At 40.5% G+C, this 23,180-nt stretch overlaps 3 protein-coding genes across 4 annotated transcripts in view; 1 reads left to right on the forward strand and 2 right to left on the reverse strand.

Annotated features, from left to right (window-relative positions):
- LOC307104070 (phosphatidylinositol 3,4,5-trisphosphate 3-phosphatase TPTE2-like) overlaps positions 1–14,011 on the forward strand; it is a gene marked incomplete at its 5' end in the record, with an annotated part of 69,458 nt that extends 55,447 nt beyond the window's left edge. Inside the window, 5 exons of the mRNA XM_079778718.1 lie at positions 767–872; positions 4,983–5,074; positions 9,222–9,317; positions 11,142–11,212; positions 13,759–14,011. Of these exons, the coding sequence (XP_079634844.1) occupies positions 767–872; positions 4,983–5,074; positions 9,222–9,317; positions 11,142–11,212; positions 13,759–13,867 (474 nt within the window). The 3' untranslated portion in view covers positions 13,868–14,011. The remainder of the gene's footprint in view (positions 1–766; positions 873–4,982; positions 5,075–9,221; positions 9,318–11,141; positions 11,213–13,758) is intronic.
- The window catches only part of NEK3 (NIMA related kinase 3), a 469,351-nt gene that overhangs the window by 339,273 nt on the left and 106,898 nt on the right, over positions 1–23,180 (reverse strand). The window lies entirely within an intron of this gene.
- The window catches only part of SLC25A15 (solute carrier family 25 member 15), a 47,137-nt gene continuing 40,035 nt past the window's right edge, over positions 16,079–23,180 (reverse strand). Inside the window, exons 5-7 of one of the 2 annotated variants that reach the window (XM_079778999.1) lie at positions 20,594–20,763; positions 19,437–19,595; positions 16,079–18,260 (exon numbers count right to left, since the gene is read on the reverse strand). In XM_079778999.1, coding sequence (XP_079635125.1) covers positions 18,136–18,260; positions 19,437–19,595; positions 20,594–20,763 — 454 coding nt within the window. In that variant the 3' untranslated portion in view covers positions 16,079–18,135. The remainder of the gene's footprint in view (positions 18,261–19,436; positions 19,596–20,593; positions 20,764–23,180) is intronic. The other variant, XM_079778998.1, reaches the window with a different exon arrangement.

Genomic DNA, 23,180 nt, shown 5'->3' on the forward strand with positions numbered 1-23,180 from the left:
AGAAGTGGAGAGTGAAGAAACTCTAGCTGGCAGAGACCAGAGAATATGTACCTACCCCTGGCCTGTGGGGGTCTTCCTCTTGCATCTTTACATCTGCCCTCCCTCGTGCCTAGAAGGCTGCTCACCACCAAACCACAAACTCTCCTTTGACGTAGTCACAACTGAGCTTCTGACCTCACACAGATTTGTTCTCATTTGTTTCAAGCTCAAAATCCATAGTGGCTGAAACCGGTTTGGCTCAGTGGATAGAGCATCGGCCTGCGGACTCAAGGGTCCCAGGTTCGATTCCGGTCAAGGGCATGTACCTTGGTTGCGGGCACATCCCCAGTAGGGGGTGTGCAGGAGGCAGCTGATGGATGTTTCTCTCTCATCGATGTTTCTAACTCTCTATCCCTCTCTCTTCCTCTCTGTAAAAAATCAATAAAATATATATAAAAATATATATATACAAAAAAAAATCCATAGTGGCTTCTTAACTGTTTCCTGCGTGATGCTGCTGTCTAGCTGGTTCTGGTTATCTGCTCTCTCAATCATAGGAGCCTGTCAGCAGCACCTGGTTCCTTTCTTGTTACTCCTCCACCGCATTGTTTAAGGTAGATATGCAGTCATGAGGCAACATCCATAAAAATGCAGTTATATAGTGGCACCCAATAAATGTTCCCTTAATTAATTACTCTACTTAAGTTCTATGTAAAAAAATCCGATATGCTCACTTTAGACTTTTCATCTCCACTTAAATTAAGACTTCTGTGTGTGTTTTTTCCAGAATAGATATGTTGGATATTTTGCAGATGTGAAGAATATTTATAACTTGACTCTCCCTCCAAGAAAAGTACTTACGATAAAAAAAATTGTTATTTATTCAATTCATGGTAAGTGCTTTAAATATTATTGGGTAATTGGGCAGGTGGGTAATGTTCTTACTATTTGGGAGGATTTTGCTCACATTTATATATACAGAGAATCCCAACTCCGAGCTATTTTGTACATCCTCACATATGGACCTCACCCCCTGGAATGGCCATCAGCCCGGCAATGCTGTGGCCATACTACCAACCCTTACCTTTATCTTTCCCATCATCGATTTGGGGTGCTCCATCCCCTTCCCTTTTTGCTGTTCTCACTGGTGCCCAGGGTAGACTTTTCACAGCGGAACCTCTGGTTCAGAAGAGGGGAAGGCCCGTGAGTCCTGGAGACCATTTTTCTCACCCTCACCTCTCGTTTGTTTGTCTTGGCAGAGACTTCCTACATCATTTTTTTCACCTACCCCTTTCGGGGACCCTTTCTCTCTCATCACCCTGGTCTCTCTCTCTTTCCCCTCCCTCTTCCACCTATAGCTCTCTCACCTTCAACTCCATCAAGATGTCTTAAACATCTGGCTTGCAAAAGAATTTTGTTGCCAGAAATTCTTTTTACAAATAACTACCAGGACCCATGCTAGTATCTCGAGTCCCTGGGTGGTAGCAGAGGAGCGGAATGAGCACACAGATAAAGAGCTGACCGTAGTGTTGGGGTCACACAGCGGCTGGGCCCAGTCCATCCTGGGGGTCAAGAAAAGCTTTCTGAGGTCAGCACTTAGGTCTTTGTTACCTGAATCTGCATGAATACATAAAGAGTTGGGAAAAACCTGGGCTCCGTGGGGTGTCTTTCGGCCCCCTGGCTGTTACCAATTATTTATTATTATTACCAGGAATGAAAATCCTTATAAACCTCAAAAGAGTTGACTAGATCCACCATCACCCAAATAAACAAGAAAATTCATCAGATCATTCATCTCTGGGATTTTAGAAAGAAAAGAGGTAGAGAGAGGAACTGGCCTCAAGTCCCATGTCTCTAATTCGGTCACCCACCTCGCTTCCCTGCACAGCTTCCCCAGAGGAACTGGGGAAGCAGGGCATGGTGTGGAAGGGCTGTCATTAGGTCTGCAACTCATTCTCCCCTGCAGAGGCGCAACAGGGGGCAAGGCTCCCAAATCCTTAAAGCAGCAGCCAGACTGTGGCCCACTAGGAGGGTGGAGTGCTGGGCCTCTCTCTCGCGGTGTGGTGCCAGGGAGTTGGCATCCACCCAGATGGCTTAGTGTTTAGTCTTCTGAGGAGTCACACAAAATAAGGATCTGAAAATATCTATTTTTAACATTTCATCCAATTATTCATAAATTTAAAAAATCCTTAAAAGTACATAAAACTGCATAGTCAGAAAATAAATTAAAATTGTTAGTTAAAATATAAAATACTTTTTTCAGCTTATGTGCATAACTCTCCTTCCCTCCCCCCCCTCCGCCCCCCCCCCCCCCCACACACACACACATATCACCACCACTTCTTGTTGGCAGTGAGGAATTTTAATGGATTACCACAAACAGATTACATAGTTTTCTGACTTCTGAAAACAACTTCAGCTCAGTAGCATTGCCTCTGCGGGACCTTTTGGTCTAGGTTTCCAAACAAGCATTGATCCGCAGACGTGTGAACACGGCCTGTTGTGACAGGACGCCTCCGGTGTGTATAAATGAGCCACTGTTGGTGAAAAGGCGTTGTAGATGGCGTTCCTCTTCAAAGACCATCGTGACTGGGTCAAGGGATGTGGGGGAGGGCTGTAGGGGAGCTGAATGGAACTCCAGCCCTTGCCAGACCCCCCAGGTAGAGCCAGGCAGGTGGTAGAAGATAGAGGACAGCAGTACCTGGCTCCGTCTTCCTTCCCACATGCAGTGGCGCCCTGCAGCTAGAGCTACGCTGCTTCATTCTGCAGTGAGGAAGGCAGCACAGTTGGCTGTTGGAGCAGCTACTTCCACTCAGAAATTTAATCCCAAATATAAAACCAACCTAGTGGCCTGAGAGCCCTTATGGTGCCTGAATGTACACTCAGCCTCAACTTCCTCTTTGTTAACCATGGGAGCAACAGTATCTATACAAAACTCTGTGAGTATTAAACTATTCCAAACAGGCAAACCAGCGTTTAGTCTAACGGAGTTTTAATGCATTTCTTTGATATGAGAAATAGGAATAGTTTCTCAAAATTCTAAGCTTCAAAATGTTTTTAATAAGGACTAGAATTTCATGTGTTGCCTTAATCTGATATTATATCTTAAGACTGTCACTTCTCTCTTAATATTTTGAATTTTACTTAAACTCTGTGGAGACATTGGTTAGTAAAATGTACAGCACACACCTGGAGAACTGCAGAACTAACCCAAATCTATGAGGACTGCAGGTGAAAACTGGTGGAGAGTTTCACAGGTCTGGTTCCCTACTCTCAGGCTAACATACAATAGAGGATTTTAAAAGTCCTGTTTGAGATCCCTCGAGAAGACTTCCAGAGAGCATGTTGTGGCCTGAGCGCTGGTCAGTACAGTTGGGTCTAGGCTTGCAGGGCCAACTTAGGAAGGCCTATGTGGTAAGTTAAAATTCTTGCTGCACCCAATTAAACAATCAGGTCAAACATAATGACCTTGGCCCTCTTTTGGAATAAGAATAATCTTCCCTTGAGGTTTTTATGATCACACAGAAAGGTGATGGGGAGAAAAAAGTGTGAAAGACTTTGAAATGGGCAATATCTAGTGCACTTTCTGGGTTGTCTCCACCTCCCATGGTCTTGAAACTATTTTACAACTGTGTAAGTTGTAAAAACCTCATATTAATGCACAAGAGTTTTACACATAGAAATGCAAATTAATTGTGCCCGGTGTAATGCAACTGATTATTGACCCATTTTGTGTCTATTTGTAGGTTCATTTCATCCTTCCTTATCTGCTATAAATGTGCAGTGCTTTGAACTAGCTATAACATCATACTTATTAATGAATGTTTCCTTATTAATGAATGAGTTAAGTAATTTTTGACATGTGTTTTAAAAATGGAAGGTACAGGACAATTCTATGGTATGACACAATTTCTGTAAAACAAAAAGTGAAATAAATATGTGTTCATATTTGTGTGTGTCTGTATTGGTAAAATGTGTGGGAGGGTATATTTTTATACTTAATTATAGAAGCATAAAGCAAGATCGTGGCTATCTATTTGTGGGTGGAGAATTAACTAGGTGTGGGATGGGTGAGAGAGAGACTTTTCACTTCATGTCTTTTTACCTTTAATTTTTAAATCATGTAATTATTTTTAAAATTTTTTAATGTATTGTAATTTAAACTTTTAAATCAATGCCCTTTTCTTATCACGTGATAAGTATTTGACTTAGTTTAAATCTGTATTTCACTGGGTTTTGGTAGACATCGTTAGAAAGAAGCTCTGCAGCTAGAATGGTACTGAGGTAACTGAGGCAAAGAAACTGATTCCTAAAGACAAGTTAATGATATGGTGTTAGTGGAAACAAAATGAAATGAAAACAAAGCAAACATAATAGAAGGTGAAGAGTCAAGAATGATCGAGATATGACTTTATTAGAATATTTGTTTTACTTCTGTACCTTTAGTTCTGTGCATATTTAAGTAAAATATGCAGAGTTTAGCGAAAGCAATAAAACTTGATTGGAAGCTTGAGAAACTAGCCCTTTGAGGAAATGCTAAAGGAAGTGGATCATTTGAATAGAAAAAAGGGACAAGAAACTATTTGTTTATAAATGTATGCTAAACACCACAGGAATTCTATATTTTGTGTATCCTATATTTTCACAGAAACTGCTCTCTAGGAACTAAAGAAAGAGGAATTTAGACTGTGACTAAGAAACATCATGATTTGAATTTTAAAGAAAGCAACACATTAGCAAGAAAGGTTGCACGTCACTTTCCCTAATTTCTTTTTTTCTAGAAAGACAAAGCTTAGAAGCTGAACTCTGTCTTTTCTCCAGACTTATAAAGTCTGCTTTAGGAGACAGAATTGGCTTGAAGCCTTGTCTTTCAGAGACAAAATTCATGCACCCAAATTATTTCATATTGGCATATTGTTACCTGGGATTTCCTCTCTTTTTAATTCATAATGTTAATTGTTGAGACTTTTTGATCTTTACTCTAACTTTTTATTTTCATTCAGGTGTTGGAAAAGGCAGCGGTGAAGATCTAAAAGTGCAAATAATAATGCATCAAAAGATTGTCTTTTTCTGTTCTGCTTCCAAAAACTGTAGGGTAAGAGAAAGCACGTGAACTGGAAAAGCACTGCTTTAAATCGCAATGTCAGATCAGTGTGTTGACCTCCCACCGCCCTCGCTCACCACAAGGGGAGGCCATGTTGCTTTTTGTCTCCTATGCCACTTGCTGCCCCTGGGTCTGAATGCAGTCAGAGCTAAATTAAACTCGTTGTTCAAAACAGATTTTTCAGAGCATGTTCCAGAATATATTTTCAGCTCAGAGTGTTGCCTTGCTTTTCATTTTTGCACAGTGCCAAGCATGTTACCATGAATCTATCAGTTTTAAATTCATGTACCTGTTCTTATCTCTGGTCATTTATAGCCATATCTTCTTTTCTTGGTCATTTTTATTCTGTGGCGCTGACTCTGAAATTTTAGGATGCATAACAATCACCTCAGAGCTTGTAAAGATGCAGACTCCTAGATTGAGGAAATCTGGAATGAGACCCGGGAATCTAGATTTAGCAATGTCTCAGGTGATTCTAACTCAGACGTCTTGTGGGACTGCACTGTGAGAAAAAAAAAAAATGACATTGCGAAAAACCCAAAGCAATGGGACCTGGTAGTCAACTTTTATTTTTGCTGGGTACAGTGAACCTGACTGATGGCGCATGACAAGGTGGAGACCCCTAAGCCCTCCCATTCCTCAGGAAGTCTGGGATGAAAACTGTGGAGGTCAGGAGATTCGCAGTGTGTTGGGGGACTGATTTGGGGCAAGGACTCCCCAGCAGCTGAGGGCCTCTCTTCCTCTCGCTGGGGCTCGTGGTCCAGGGGCTCTTACCTTGGAGGCCATGTGGACCATAAGGCCCACCACCCTGTGGCTGTAGCCAAATTCATTGTCAAAACAGGAAATGAGATTGACAAAGTGAACATGAGGGCAATGCCAGCCCCAGCAAAAATAAAAGGAGTGGTTGTCACTGTTAAAGTCACAGGCCACAACCAGGTCCTCGGTATCGCCCAGGATGCCCTTAAGGGGGCCCTCTGATGCCCGCTTCACTGCTTTTTTGATGTCATCGCACTTAGCAGCTTTTTCCAAGGGGCAGGTCACGTCAATATTTTCCTAAATGTTGAAAAAATACCTTAGACTACAGACCTTTTCTGAAGCAACAAGAAAGCCTCCTTCATGGGTCTAAGAAATACAAACTTTGAAAACTCAGGCTTGTCTCTAGTTCCCCTCTTACCTCTCCCAACACCATTTCTTTCCCTTCTTTTTGCCCCTCTCCCGACTGAGGGCACTCACTCAGGCCTGATCCTCGGCTTTCTGTTCTTACCTCTGTACATACTCTATTCTTGGTTCCGCTCATATATTTTTCTGCTTTAAACTATAAATTTTTCTTTTATTCACACAACACAGCATCCACTGTGTGGTAGATGTAGGAGCTACAATATGGACAGTCTCTGCTACTGTAATTCAAACACATCATATCTCCTCAACCAAGGGAAACAAAAGAAAAAATAAACAAACTGGACTACAACAAACTAAAAAGTTTTTGCACAGCAAAGGAAACCATCAACAAAATGAAAAAACCTACTGAGTGGGAGAACATATTTGCTGATATATCTAATAAGGGGTTACTATCCAAAATTTTATAAAGGACTTATAAAACTCAACACACACAAAAAAAAACAGTCAAATTTAAAAATGGGCAAAAGACCTGAATAGATATTTCTCCAAAGAGGACTTACAGATGGCCAATAGACATATGAAAAGGTGGTCAATGTCACTAATCATCAGAGAAATGCAAATTAAAACCACAATGAGATATCACCTCATATATGCCAGAATGGCTATCATCAATAAACTCACAAACAACAAGTGTTGGCAAGGATGTGGAGAAAAGGGACCCCTTGTGCATGTTGGTGGGGATGCAGACTGGCACAGCCACTGTGGAAAGCAGTATGGAGGTTCCTCAAATAATTAAAAGTGGAAGTGCCTTATGAACCAGCAATTCCACTTCTGGAAATTTATCCAAAGAAACCCAAAACATTAATAATTCAAAATAATATACACACCCCTATGTTTATTGCAGCATTATTTACACTAGATAAGATCTGGAAACAGCCCAAGTGCCCATCAGTAGTGGTACATTTAAACAATGAAAGGCTACTTGGCGGTAAAAAAGAAGGAATTCTTATCTTTGGGGACAGCATGGATGATCCTAGAGATTATCATGCTAAGTGGAATAAGCCAATGAGAGAAAGACAAGTACCCTATGCTTTCACTCATATGTGGAATCTAATGAACAAACTGAACTAATAAGCAAAGTAGAGACACACTCATGGATAGAGAGCAGGCTGATAGCTGTCAGGGGAGAGGGGTGGTGGGATTGAGTAAAAAAGGAAAAAAGAGAGAGAAAAACTCAAGGACACAGACAACAGTGTGGTGATTGCCTGGGGGAGGAATGGTTGGGGGCAGGTGGAGGAGATTGTAGGGAGGATAAATGGTGATGGACGAAGACTTGACTTGGGGTGGTGAACACACAATAAATAGCGTACGACAATGTGTTGCAGAGTGTGCACCTGGAACTTATATAATTTTTTAAACAGTGTCACCCCAATAAATTCAATAAAAACAAAAAAAGTATATCAAATGAGTTTTTCTTCTGCTTCTGCAAATGGCACTAGCATTCTCTCACTCAGGCCTTCAAATTTGGTATTATCTTTGATCCTCTCTTTGTCTTGGCCCCCTAAATCCTGCTGATTATACCACTGAAATCTCTCTTCACTCTCTTTCTTTCTGTTCCTATTGCCACTACCTAGTCCAGGACCTCATTTGCTCATGCCTACATTTCTACAGGCATCCCCTTACCTTTTTTTCCCTCCTCCTTATACAGTGTGTATGTAGAGTCCTACAATATGCATCCTGAAATACTGCTCTCATTGTGAAAAGTTGTAGGTAGAGTAGAATACACACTGTGTGCCAATAGTCAAAGACAGTTAACATTTTTGTCTCAATATTCTTACCTGTAAAATAAAGATTACATTCCAAGTATTGTGAGGATTGAATTGGTTAATATATGTGAAGCTCCTTTGTAAACTATAAATTACTAAGTAAATGTTATCTGTAATAATTATCAGGCCACTTTGTCACATAGTAATTGCTCCACATACTCTTTAATAACTTCTTTCTTATTTTCCTGGCTCTTGAACTCTCAAGATATAACCCTATGATACTTGAGATCATTTCCATTAGTAACTTGGCCTGCAGATTCCCTTTCAAGTAGCCTGGGAACCCTCTGGTCCTTGGAACACAACTCTAATTTCTATTTCTATTTCTGCAGGTCTTTTCTCCTCCTTCCTCTTCCTCCACCACCTCCCGTCTGAACTGGGTTCTCTTTTCAGATCTCTTCTTCATTTATACAAATCCTTCCATTCCCAACTCAAGTTCTGCCTCTTCAATGAAGCTGTCTCATCCTATACCTCCTGTTAACCTCCCCAAGCATGCAACAGCACACTCAGTCTTCATCATACAGCTCAACACATAATTATATGCCATTCTATTATCATTCCTTATGTGTATAGCTCCCTGAATTTTCAACTGAGTCTGCACCTTATTTTGTATTTTTCCAAGGCCTAACATAGACCTTTCTCATTGTGGGTGGCACTATTACACAAGGGTGAATCACTAACAAAGAAATACTTACTATAGCTTCAGAGTTGTTCATTCCAGAGACTTGGCCTGTCTTTGGTGACTTCATCTAGCAGTCTGCTATGACAAGGCCCATGATGCCATCGGCAAATAACATTTTTAACAAAGTATGACAGTTATGCTTTGCTTTTTTAATGTGAATGCCAGCTTTAAAATTGAGCTTCTTAGTGTATTCCCAACATATGAAAATCAGGTGACACACAGTCAATATTAATGTTTACTTGGTGAAACTGTAATAGAAAATTGAATACTTTGCTTTTCAACAGTGCCCCACCATAACCCTCAAACACACTGGCTTTTTAAAAAGGTAAACAAGTATTGCAACTTTATAGAAATAATGATTAACATTTATTTATCCATGTAGTGATAGGGCTATGAGACCAAGAGTACTTGGAAAATATAGGAAGCCTCAATAAGTAAACATGAACTTCCCTGTTATACTTTTTATCTCATTATCAGCTATCTCATTATCTGAATTTCATGTGTTCATTCACAGGTAGTTCATGATATTGAAAGAGACAGAGTAATAATTCATCTATGCAACTGTCCACTTCTGTATGATGATGTAAAAGTGCAATTTCTGTCTTCTTCAGTGAGTAATCAAGAAACAACTTATGCTGTTATTCTTGTTTGGTCTTTTGAATGATTCTGGTTTGGGATTTCCATTGCTACATATCCCAACAAGGGAGATGATAGATGTCAACTCCTAACCAGGGAGGAAGAAAAAAACAAGTCAGGTTCATAACACCTTTTTTAAAGAACATATGTAATTTAAAAATTTTGCTCATTTGTTTTTCTAATTTCTATACAATATGTATGTATTAATTTTCACATAAGTAACACAAAAACTAAGATGTAAAGAAGACAAAGGTATGTTTTACTGCATAGCAATAGTCAAGTTTTTGTTTTATATTTTATATATTTAAAATACATTGCTCCCCGTAATTTATTAAATACTTGAATGTGAAGATTTTACTTTCTTCTGAATTGTTATATAATAGTATTTTAATGCAATGTTTATTTTATAAAAAATCCAATATTTACTTTATGAAAAATAAGAATTCTGCTGTCATTACTGTATCATGAGTGTATAATTTATATTGACCAGTCATAAAATGTATGTAACACATTTCTAATCTCAATAGTTTCAATTCATTTTCCTGTAAAACCAACCAAAGCTTCCAATAAGAAACTATGTCCATCAATTAAAAAGTTTTTTTGGTTAATCCTCAGCTGAGGATATTTTTTCCATTGATTTTTTTTTCTTTTAGAGAGAGTGGAATGGAAGGAAGGACAGAGGGCGGGAGGGCGGGAGGAAGGGAGGCAGGGGGAGGGAGGGTGGGAGAAATGTCAATGTGACAGAGATACATGATTGCCTCGCACACACACCCCAACTGGGAATGGGAATTGAACCTGCAACCCAGGTACATGCCCTGATTGGGAATTGAACCTGCAACCCTTCAGTGCTCTGGCTGACACTCTAACCACTTGCCGCACCAGCCAGGGCTGTGTCTATTGATTTAAAACATATTTCCTGTGTCCTTCTTTAGCCCCTGCTTTCTCCCTGTTAGGGGAGAATCTACTAAATATTGAAATGGTAAATGTGTTAAAGCAAGTGACCTGGATAGTTCCCATATTGAATGGTTACCCCTTGAATAATGGAGCCAGTCTGAATTGTCTCTCCATCATTGGCCTCTAAGCAGAAAGACTGGTGAAGAGCACTGGCCCAGAGGATGCTAGTACTATCTGGCCTTTATGATTTTCAAGGGCCATGAAGTAAAAGCACTTTCAAAAAATTTAGGTATTTCTATCATCATTAATAATGACAGTTAATTATATAATAGCTGCTCCTTGTAGGAATGGATGATATATTTGTGCATAAATAGGCATAGGTCCTTAATAGATTCTGTTTAGCACTATCTAAACCAGATAAAATGTATAAATACCATTATAGAAAAGATACATGCCTGGCCTATGTGGCTCAGTGGTTGAGTGTTAACCTATTAACCAGAAGGTCACGGTTCAATTCCCAGTCAGGGCACATGCTCAGGTTGCGGGCTCAATCTCCAGCGAGGGACGTGCAGTAGGCAGCCGTTCAATGATTCTCTCTCATCATTGATGTTTCTCTCTCTCTCTCCCTCTCCCTTCCTCTCTGAAATCAATAAAAACATTTAAAAAAAAGAAAAGATACATTTCCTTGAAAATTTTGATAGAAACAGCAATCTCTGAAAGCCTCCTCCCTTGTGTCCTCGGTGTCATGTAATAGACTTTTAACGCTGCACATTTAATGGCTGCAATTGTTTGATAAATATATAAATGAATAAAGTAAGGAATTTTAATCCCTTTTGGGTGATTAGTTTTTGGTATCACTTTTATTATGAAGAATAACCTTCTTTTTTAATCCATGTATTTTTAGGATCTTCCTAAATTCTATGACAACTGCCCCTTTTTCTTTTGGTTCCACACATCCTTTATAGAAAATAACAGGTATGGTTTATTATATAATCCAGTAGAAATAGCCTTATCTTCAATGTTTGTGTAAGGCAGTGATGGGCAACCTTTTGAGCTTGGTGTGTCAAACTTCGCCAAAAAACTGAGCATAACTCGGGTAATGTGTCACTTTGAGGAAAAAACATTATTTCACAAATGTTTCATCCTCAGCATGCGGCCGCCTCAGCGGCCGCGTGTTATCAGAAATGGCTACGCGTGTCAGTGCTGCCACGCGTGTCATAGGTTCGCCATCACTGGTGTAAGGTGTAACAGCAAGTCTTTTGCTAACTGCCATAAACTCGGTTTACAGAAACCAAATAATCCTCAAGACACCATTCCTCATTCACATACTCATTTAATCTGGTTATTATAAAAATATGGCTATTCTTTTTTTTTTAGCATTTTTTTATTGTTTAAAGTATTACATATAGTAGTACATATATCTTCTTTTTTTTTCCTCATTGACCTTCCCCCAGCCTCAAAAATATGGCTATTCTTGATATTTGCATTATCCTCAAGGCCATGCCATAGGACTGTGTTATCAGTTCAAACGTATTATCATCAGATCTTGAATGTGGTAATAAATCTGGCAGTTTGAGTTTGCTCAGTACCTTAAATAGGACATCCTCAGTATATGTTCATTTATTGATGATCAACCACCACCAAATTCTGTGCAAAAGTAAGGTGTCACCTGGTTGGCGGGGGGGGGGGGGGGGGGGGGACAGTGAGGGAGGGGTGGCTACAACTAGTTTAAAAGGTAATTGGCACAGTTTTTTCTAGGGCAGAAGTCATAAGACATAGTGTCTGTGAAGACAGCTAAAAAGAAATCATTCATAGTGAGCTCTCTCTCTTTTCTGGAACATACCCAAGCCTCTTCTCCCTTTTTTGTCCCTCAAAGTGAGTATCTTCTCCCTTTTTCTTCTAAGCTCCAAGGGCCCTTCTACTATTTCTGCAACTTTCTAAATAAACTTTACCTGATAATTTTTTAAAAATCATTAATAGTCTGACATTTTAAAGTGATTTCTAATAACTAAATTGGGAACCACTTTTAAAAAGGTAAGTATTAATTGATTTGAAGATTATTATTCCAAAGAAACTTCTACCACATCTGGAAACTCATTCCTGAGTCTAGAAATTCTCCACTTTAAATATTTGTTTCAAGCTGAAACAAATTTTAGATTATTGGTTGCCGGAAGCCAATTCCAGCATGTCAGCAGGGCTGAATCATCTGGAAATGGCTGAGGGCATTTCCCCAAACCTGAAAAGGATGCATAAAATGATTGCTTGCTGCCAGACAGCTAAGGGCATTTCAATCTACATGTTATTGCCTCCTACTGGCCAAACACACTGAACAGCCATAGGCAGTTTTTCCCCAATCTGACAATGGATTCTGTATACCTAACCCCCTTTGAAGTGTATATCTACCTTGCCTTAGGACAATTTGTGTTAATAAAAAGCAAGGGGTCCTGAGACAAGGGAGAACTTAGTTCCTTTAGCTAAGTCTTCTCTGGCCCCCCAAATGCCTTCCAAAATTATGTTACGTCTCTGGACTCTTATTTAATTTACACACCGCGCCTTCTCCAGATTCCTGAAGCCTTCTAGATGCTGGATTAAGATCACCGGCATTAATTGGTATCACAATACCACCCAACACAAAAGAAAAAATGTTAAAAAAAAATCATGCAGGTGAGTTTTGAAGCAGTTGTGATTGTATTTGGCATGAATTGATAGTTCTCCTTACATAAACCTAGCCTATTCTTCAAATCTGAACTGTATACTTGAGTCCAGTAAAGCAACAGGAAATTGAACATCTAATCTACATACTTACAATGTACACACATTTAATGGATTTGGATAGAGTGAATTTTAGATTGAAAAATTTTTTACCAGTTTTCTTCCCTAGATGTATACAAACAATAAACTTTAACTCACAACAGAGGCAAAGTCTCTCAAATAGATATCTGGGTGGAACTTCATTTGGTGGGACTCCTCACAAGTGGTAATTGCTAAATAAGAACACTTTTTTTTTCCTTTAAAAGACCATGTTCATATTGGAGAGACAACCACAGTTAGATTACTTTCCTCCTCACTTTTACATGTTTCTAAAGATTTCTTCAACATTGAAATTTCCTACTACTTGGTAAAGCTGTTTTTATTAATTATGAGATTGTTATCAGCTAAAATGCCAACTTAATCAGTATTTTATTTCTGGTTTTAATACACACCTATTCTCTCTGGCTGATTTCTGTCACATAAAAATTTATTTTATTAAACCCAGATGTCTTTTATTCATCCCATACAAGGCAATGTTAAAAGAACCAGTGACATATTGTTACTGTGTGTTTGTTAGTGAAGATTAAGGTATTTTGCATCTCAGTCGAGAAAGTGGGAGCTTTGGCTCATAAAGAGCTAAGACACAGAAAAGGGGGCATAGACCAATCGTGGCCAGCAAATCTTTTCTTAATGCCTTACAAAGGATGCCTTAAATGGCTTTTCTGTAAGCCCTAAAGTGTAATGTGGTGTTTTTTTTTTTTCTATTCTAGGCTTTATCTTTCAAGAAATGAATTGGATAATCCCCATAAACCAAAAGCATGGAAAATTTATCGTCCAGAGTTTGCAGTTGAAATTTATTTTGATGACGTTAAGTTGTAGCTGGTATCTGATTAAGTGTAGTTCCCCTTCTAGGATAGAATCATACTCTTCCCAATCCCTGCTATGTATTTATATCTTCAAAACCCTCTTCCTTGCTGGTATACTTATATTTACATATGTGTACATATGTTCTTGAGAATACTATTAAACATATATTAAATATATACAAGAGAAAATGTCAATGGCGATTTTTTTTCCTTTTTGAAGGAATATACTTCAAACCAAGTTTTGAGATAAATTTGGAACACAATACACAGGAACATTAGTTATCACTTTTAAAAACTTTAAAACTTTCATATAAAAATAACTGAAATATTTAAAAATTGTGATTACCCCTAATACTGTGGGTTTATTTCATTTACTTATATATTTTTGGACAAGTATTTATTCCCTTTGTTTCACATTTGTAATTTCAGATTAGAAGGTAATTTCTATTTTCTTCCTCCGTTTGATTTACAAACTAACAAATATCAGATTGACCGCAGAGACTTTTAAACCCAGAGACATGTTTACACAGCAGCCCCTCACCCCAAACACATGCTTTCCTCTCGCTCTCCAAGCACCGCCCAGAGCACAACGAGCTTCCTTTAGTCACACACAGACATGGGGAGGCTGGAGAATCTTAGTCAACATGACGGATAGAGAATCTTGGGGAACTCTGTGAAGGAAGGTCACCTTTTTATTCTAGTCCTGAGTCCAGAGGGAATCATTTTCTCTTTGGTACTCAGTGCTATTCTAAGTACTTTCACTGCCACTGTACCTTAAGGACATGATTGTGCTTGAAAACAGTTCTATTTTGGCTCTATTGAGATTATCCTTACTTGAGTGACTTTTCCTTTAGTTGGCAAAGGCTCTCAACAATCTAGACCCATGGTCGGCAAACTGCGGCTCGTGAGCCACATGCGGCTCTTTGGCCCCTTGAGTGTGGCTCTTCCACAAAATACCACGGCCTGGGCAAGTCTATTTTGAAGAAGTGGCGTTAGAAGAAGTTTAAGTTTAAAAAATTTGGCTCTCAAAAGAAATTTCAATCGTTGTACTGTTGATATTTGGCTCTGTTGACTAATGAGTTTGCCGACCACTGATCTAGACCAAGTTAAATTCATCGGGAAATAAAGCTGGCAATAATAAACAGTGCTCTGCTAAAACACACTATATTCATTCTTGCACTCTGCAAAAAACATATACTAAAATGGTTTGCTCGGGGGAAACCGGGTTGGGAGTTTAGGGGGTTTGGAGGTTTGGGGCAAACCATTTCAGCCAACAAACGTAACCAGCACATTAACCACTAACCACCCAGGTGGCAACTCAGAATGCCTGGAGGCTGCCACAGTGGGTATTTTTTAAAACCGGGCAACACCTTAATTGCAGACGGGCTGGAGGGTGCCAGAGCAGCACGGCACAGATGCTCCCTTTTCTCAAAACAGCCCACAAAGGCCAGTGCTGCCGGCGCAGCAGGCCAACGGACGGCCTTTTGCTTTTGACCAAAGTTATCACCCTCCTCTCCCTAACCCGGCTCCCCGGAAGGAAGAGATCTCGGAGGACACGCTCTCAAGTTCCCTCCAGGTTATGACTGCATTATTCCCCGTTAATTGGTGTTACAGAACCGTGCTGTGGCAGGACAGGCTGTATTGTTTCCACAGTGCACATCGGGGGCAGGCTTGATTGAATGGGAGAGTGCTTAGCTGGCTCATGGAGGAGTAAGATCTATCTTTTTCAATACTGGCAGACCCCAATTTTTAAGAATCTTGCTCTTTGAAATAAGGAGATACAGTTGGGGTTTTTCTTCTCTAATCCACCAAGATCCATCAGAATTTCTGGTCATGAGTTGCCACACAAGTCTGCTTCCTCTCCTAGAAAGAGAACTTGCTTAGGGTCTCCCGGGGGTTGCTGCCTTAGAACCCAGTGTGAATAATTCTTTGAACACAAGAAACTTACTTAGAATATATCAGAATGATACTGGTTTTCTTTTGTTTTTTGTTGTGTGTTTTTTTAATATACATTTTTATTGATTTCAGAAAGAAAAGGAGAGGGAGAGGGAGAGGGAGAGGGAGAGGGAGAGGGAGAGGGAGAGGGAGAGGGAGAGGGAGAGGGAGAGGGAGAGGGAGAGGGAGAGGGAGAGGGAGAGGGAGAGGGAGAGGGAGAGGGAGAGGGAGAGGGAGAGGGAGAGGGAAAGAGAAACATCAATGGTGAGAGAGAATCATTGATCAGCTGCCTCCTGCACACCCTCCACTGGGGATCGAGCCCACAACCCGGGCATGTGCCCTTGACTGGAATCAAACCCGCGACCCTTCAGTCCGCAGGCCAATGCTCTATCCACTGAGCCAAAGAAGTTTCTTTTTTGGCTCAGTGGATAGAGGTGTGTTTTTTTTGATACTGGTTTTCTTAAACATCATTTAATAACCTGGAACAGTATCCATAACTTAATAGCAAGAAGTTTAACTATTTAAAGAAAAAGAATGGTAAATTGCCAAATCAGACACATCACATCCACAGCCTGATGGAGGGAGATTGTAACTCTAGTGAATCGAGTTTCATAATTTCAGTGTATATAAAGAACTCATTTACTCAAATATTAGGCAAATAATTTAATGATATAGAACACTAGAATTTCTCTAAACACAGTGACCATATTTTTATCTGGAGTACGGATCTGAAATGGTACAAATTACACACGATGAATTCAATAGAATGAAAAATCAATTCCTCTGACTTTCCATTCCTTGCTCCCACTCACTTTTACTTGCCTCAGACTGTTTCTATTGAAGATGTTTAGTTAAACCTTTTAAGGAGGACATGTGAGGTCTACCGCCAACAGTGTTGACACGCTGACGGGCACCACACAGGGGGGCCAGGGACCCTGAGCAATTTGCTTCCTGCTGGAAGTCGGTACATTTCTAGCCTGTTCAGATGAAGTACCACTCAGATGGCCAAAGAACAGCTGCCATCTCCAAGTCTGTGGGAATCAGAGGGATGAGTGTTTTGTTGCTATTACTGCATACATATGGCATAGCTTAATAAAAGTTACTTTGTTTCATTGCTTTATAAAGTCACACCCCACACACAGTCATCATTAGAATTCAACGACTGCTGGTACCAGATATAAGGGGCTCCAACACTGCCAAAGCGTGATGGAGTGACGGACCCCAAGAAAAACTCGAGGATGGGTCAGCCCTGACGTTACTCACTGCGGAGTGCAAACACTACGTTTTGTCTGGTTCTGAGGCAAGGACTCCATCCAGGGGAACTGTCAGTCACCAGACAGGGAACAAGGACTTCCCTTGGCTTCGGCACTCTACTCCCAGGATGGGTGTCCAATTGGTGCAGGCAATGAGTGAGTGGTCCAAAGAATACTCTGGAACCCTAGCCAGGCCAGGACCCAGAGACCAGAGCTAAGGGCTGTTGTGGGCCACAAGGTCCTCACAAAGACAGCAACACAACCCCCTCTCCTCAGGCCCTTCTGCAACATAAAGCCCAGCAGAGGGAAGCTCTTTGTGAGAGAAGAATGGAAGTTGGCACAGTGAAGGCCAAGCCGCTTTCCAAAGGCTTGATACTCTAGGCCACACCCAACAATATTTCAGAGAGTATATGATCCCATCAAAAAAATGAATGGCACTATTTCTTAGTAGAGCATCTTGGAAAAATCCAGGATGCCTACTCTGAAAGTTAAATCAGAAACATGGAAGCCACATCAGTATATAATTATATTCTCCTCTTTAAGATCTATGGATGTATTAGTTTTCAAGCACCACAGAATCCTTTTTAAAAACTTGAGCCACTTGGTATAGTGCATGTGTTAAGCAGATTTTAAGAGACCATATATCTAGAATGGGTTAAGTAATCATAACCATCTTCATGAAACATGGTTACCTCTGGGTTTTTCTGGTATAATCTGATTAAACACAGAACAAAATTATGCTTCATTCACAACACACAACCATCCAAACTGCATTTACAATACAAGTTTATGCAAAATCCCTGATTATATTTTTAGATTGTCAGATTAGGTACCGAGGGTCAGCGGCTCACCCTGTATGTCCTACCAAGGACAACAGCAGCAGCTTTTCTATTTCAGTACAATTATGGGCAGAAATCAGATTATGGAAAATTGAGGTCCTTCCATGAAGTTTAAGATTTAGGGTAGAAGAATGGAAGACAACAAAATACTCTGAAATTAAAATAATTCCACACTGGTCTTGTACTCCATGAAACCCTGAGATGAATTATAGTCCTCAAACACTTGTACTTGGACCCAGGTTCACTAGAATACTTCAGTCTGCTTCAAGCTGGCTCATCATGAACTTCCTGCTGTATTCATAGGCCAAAAATAGTGCCCCATTGGCAGGGAACGCTCGAATCATAGTAGGTTTCAGTCCAGAATATAAGGCCGTTATTCCTAGAAGACAAAAGGGTGATCCAAGACTGAATCCCTTCCTTAGAGATATTCCATGAAGCTGCATAGCATATATATTTTCACCCTTACAAAGCCACACAACAGAATTAAAAACCAACACATGGTGAAAGAACTTATTTCCAGATTTCCCCTGGACTAATGGAACTAAATAGACTATAGGAAACCGGACGATGTCAGGACTCCGAGCAAAGCTGGTGGATGCTCAGGTAACATACACCAATCCCATGCCTGGTTAACTCCTGGCCGGTGGATCTGGCAGAACTGAGGCCTCACATGGGCAGACAGAAGGCGAACACAGAGCCACAGACTGCAGTAGTCTTGTAGCTTCGCCTGGGGGACGAAGACGAGGCATAGGGCAAGTGAAAAGAGCATTTCTAGTTTTAGCATTGCCCTATGAAGATCCAATTACATAAGGGAGGTGTAAGTACTTTGTAAAACTATAAAGTGTTATGTGAATTTAAAGAGGGGTTACCTATTAGTAATATACAAGATGTCTGTACTCTACTTGGGACACAAACAATTCCTGCATACTGTTACTGTGCTCTCCCTTTTAAAATCATGATAGAGGAGTTTACATCTCCAGCTTTAAGATGTATAGAAGATGCTGGAAGGACAGATCTTCACTCACTATAGTAGCATAAAACTGGCTTTATACAAACATTCAGTAGAAAATCTACATCTTCCTACATAACTAAAAATTGATAAAAAATCACCTTCAGAAGTTGCTTAGTGCATTTCTACTTCCAGAAGACTAAAGATTAAGCATGGTGCACATTCTTTTAAATCCCTTAGTGGTTCTCTTAGGGTCATCTGAAAATATCTCTATGACATAAAACAAGTGGTGCTAACTTCAAAACATCTGTCCCCTTAAACAAAGTCCATATTTCAATAATTCCCTCCAGGCTATTTAGAACAGAGCATCCTAACAGGTACCTGGCTCAGGGGTTAGGAATAAGAACTTTAAACATTCTTGAGAATAATGAAAGTAAGCTAAAGAAAGGGAATTGGAAACAAATCCACAAACATGGATTAACATACAGTGCTAGACAAGGAATATCAGACGGGGCAGAGACCAATTATACACATGATACACTGCAACAAGACCAGCAGTGAAATATGACATACATACGTGCTCTGTTTGTGCAATAGCAGACCCACCTTCATTTTTCACAACACTTATACAGGTTCCAACAAATCCTGCCTGTTTTCCAGACATGGAAAGAACTTGAATTCTAGACTTGATACAATCCACTGGGTAAACAGCAAGCCAGAGGCAAATTCCACCAACTCCACCACTTAACATCAAAGGGACAGGGCCTAGAGAAGAAAATTAGCAAACAGTGTTTTATCTCAAAAACAACTGATGTGACATTTCTAGAGGTCAAGGTAGTGGCTGCAGGTAGGTGAGGATAAAAATGCTAATGCTGCGGAGCACAGTTCTCTGAGGCAACCGTCCAACTCTAAGAGCACAGGTTCTGTGTGGTAGTGTACCCACGCGGTGGACTTAGTGAGGGTCGTATTAGGCTGGTCACTGTGGCTCTGCAGCCCTCCTGCCCCACCCTCCAGAGGGCTGGTCCACACAGAGCCAGCAGGTCCCCGGCAGCACAGCAATGCCCTACTCGGAGGAATGAGATGAGAGCGCGCTGAAACAAAGGCCTCTTTTCAACTGTCTCATTCTGAAAAACTGTAATATTTTAAAGCCCAACAGCCCTGATTCTTCCTTTACTGTGGAAAACGAAAGTTGTCCTATTTAACAGAAGCCTGGGAGCTTGACTAACCCTAGAATAGGTCCGAAACACTGAAGGGAGGTTTTAAGGGAAAAGTAATCACACTCATGTGGACCAAACACTGATACATTGTGTCAAGCAGTTAAATAGAATAAGCTAGGAAGAACTATCATTTCACAGCTCTCAAACACTATCAAGATTTATTACCAAATTCTAAGCTTACTGCAAGGTCATTTACAGGTGATTTCCCCATTTATTGATGATTTCCCATAGGGGAAGGAATTTCTGTATTTCCTCACGTCTGAGATGGAGCCAGAACAAATTAATAAATGTTATAACAATAGAGAAGTTTGGGGTGCACTGCTTCAGGCTGTCCTGGGGAAATCACCAAGCTGAGAGGAAGGTGCCAACAGTCGCCAGCGCCACCCAGAGGAAGATGCCTGCAATTGCCAGGGCCACACTGCTTCCCAGTATCTGGAAATCCCAGTGCCAGGTGGGCCCCCACAAAGGGGTGCAGAGCGCCTGAAATCTGCAGCAACCACACCACTGGAAAGCCGACACTGTCAAGCCCAAAGTGAATACATTTACCTAGTTCATCTTTTGATCTCCCTGAAGCAAAAAACGATCGACTCTGTTCATAGCCGCCGAAAAAGAAGAAATAGCCTGGTACTTCTCGAAGTAAAGTGCTTGAGAGTCCATGATAGAAGCCCAACGGGCCATCCTTTCTAAGGATACTCTTCACTACAGACCAGACTGTACTGGAAGGAGACAGAGGAAGAGTGTTAAACACAACACCAGCGTTAGCACCCAAATCAACAGACCTGATTAAGCTCTAGGAAGAACACAGCTGATTTTATAAACAGAGGATCCAGAATTCTGAGAATAAAAGACTTCTGTGGGAAGGACATATCTAGAGAAGCACAGATACAATTATGTGATGACAAGTGTTATCACCTAAACTATTCTATGGTAAAGAAATACATTTCTAGAAGTCATATTATCAACAATGTAAAAGAACTAATGCCCATTTTTTCAACAGTGAATAAGTGAAGTTACAACAGGAGTATCCAAACTCAGCAAGAACAGATGGTACTCTACTTGCCCAATCCCTTACCTCCCTCAATTCCTATTTTCTTAATCTTTCTTTGGATCTGGTGTTTTGAGGAAATTTGTTCAGGTGTTTTAGGGGTTGTTTTGTTTTGTGTTAATACAGAGAAATGAGCAAGGGAGTAAATGTTACTTGAAGATAAGACCAAAGCAATTCTATACAGTTCCTGTAAGGCACACACCAAGAATTTAGTTCTTAGAAAGGAAGGTATGCAAGAGCTTTTATTTCAAGCAGATCAGAGTACTGCAGCAGCCAGAACACAGGGCACTTTCCACCTGGGCTCCTCTCCTAATGGTGTGTGCCCCAGCAGACTGTGTCCCGCCAAACAGCAAGAAACCAAAAACCACACACTCCTCTAGCTTCTCACTTTGTTCTCATTAGGTGACCTGGCTTGGACCAATGCAGGATTAAGGCCTGAGGTAGTAAAGGCCACTGCTTTTAATGGTCAACTCTCTCTGAGGACTTCAGAAGGCTTCTCAGGCATTACCATTAGCTAGGTCCTTCCAGCAACACAGCTCTCATTCTGTAATGCACGTGACAAAGTAATCCAATTCAACACAATTAGCCTGCCTTCCAATCCAAGTCAACCTTAAACTATCACATACCACTGTGTGGACACTGCTATGCCTCACTATAGTCACCCAATATTTACTTTTGTGCAAGGTGTCTGTTTGCCAAAGTCCTTTGGTTCGAACAATTACTTTCTTTTTTTTTTTAATACTTGCCCAAGAATATTTTTTCCATTGCTTTTCAGAGAGAGTGGAAAGGAGGAAAGGAGAGGAAGGGAGGGGCAGGAAGGAAGAGAGAGAGAAACATGGATGTGAGAGACACACATTGATTGGTTGCCTCCCACATGCACCTCAAATGGGGCGGGGATTGAACCTGCAATCTATGTGCCCTTAACCAGGAATCGAATCCGAGACCCTTCAGTGCATGGGCTGATGCTCTAACCATTGAGCAACTGGCCAGGGCTTTTTTTTTTTTTTTTTTAATCCTCTCCAGAAGACATGCTCAGAAAGAGAGGGTGGGGAGAGGAAGAGAGGGTAGGAGAGAGAAACATCCATGTGAGAAACATTTTTATCAGGTGTCTTCTGTACATGCCCCAACTGGGATGGAACCTGCAACCTTTCAGTGCACAGGACAATGCTCAACCAACTGAGCTACTCGGGCCAATGTTTTTTGTTTTGTTTTTTTAAATGGATCCACTTTAATTTTTTTTATCCTTACCCAAAGACATGGGCATTTTTGTTGTTGTTTGTTTTATTGATTTTTAGAGAGAGAAAGGGAGAGGAAAAGAAACATCGATCAGTTGCCTCCCATAAGCATCCCGACTGAGGAGTTGAACCACAACCTAGGCGTAACAATTACTTTCCTTAAAAATACCTTAAATATGCTGGAGGCTAATTCTATCATGTCATAATAAATGCAAGAAGTCCTCAAAAGGTTGATGGGCTTCTATATTCAGCAGGGCTGAATACATGGTATTGCCTACTGGAACAGCCGAAGGCATTTCCCCAAACCTGAAGATCTGCATCTATTATTGCCTGTCACCAGACAGCTGGGGGCATTTCAGTTTACATGTTATTAACTCCTGCTGGCCAAACACCTGAACAGCGGAAGGTGTTCAGGTGTTCCCCCAAAACTGACAATGCCTACTGTATGCCTACTGTGTTCCCCCAAAACTGACAATGCCTACTGTATACTAAACCTTACCTTTGATATGTATCTACTTTGCTATAGGGCAAAATGTGGGAATAAAAAGAACCCTGGGTCCTGAGATAGAGAGAATTTAGCTACTACAGCTAAGCTTCCTTTGGCTCCCCCATGGATTACAAACTTATATTTCTAGTCTCTTTATTAATTTACACGCAATGCCTTCTCCAGATTCCTGAACCCTTCTAGATGCTGGATATCACCCCGGCATTAAAACTACTTTCAAAGGACATGAGGACAACTTTATGGGTGCTGTTCATGTTCTATTTTTTAATCTGGCCACTGGTTACAAAGGCATGATCATTTTGTGACTACATATAGAACCGCACACTTATGATTTCGGAGTGTACATAT

This window comes from Cnephaeus nilssonii (assembly GCF_951640355.1).
Source record: "Cnephaeus nilssonii genome assembly, chromosome: 8".
Taxonomy (NCBI): domain Eukaryota; kingdom Metazoa; phylum Chordata; class Mammalia; order Chiroptera; family Vespertilionidae; genus Cnephaeus; species Cnephaeus nilssonii.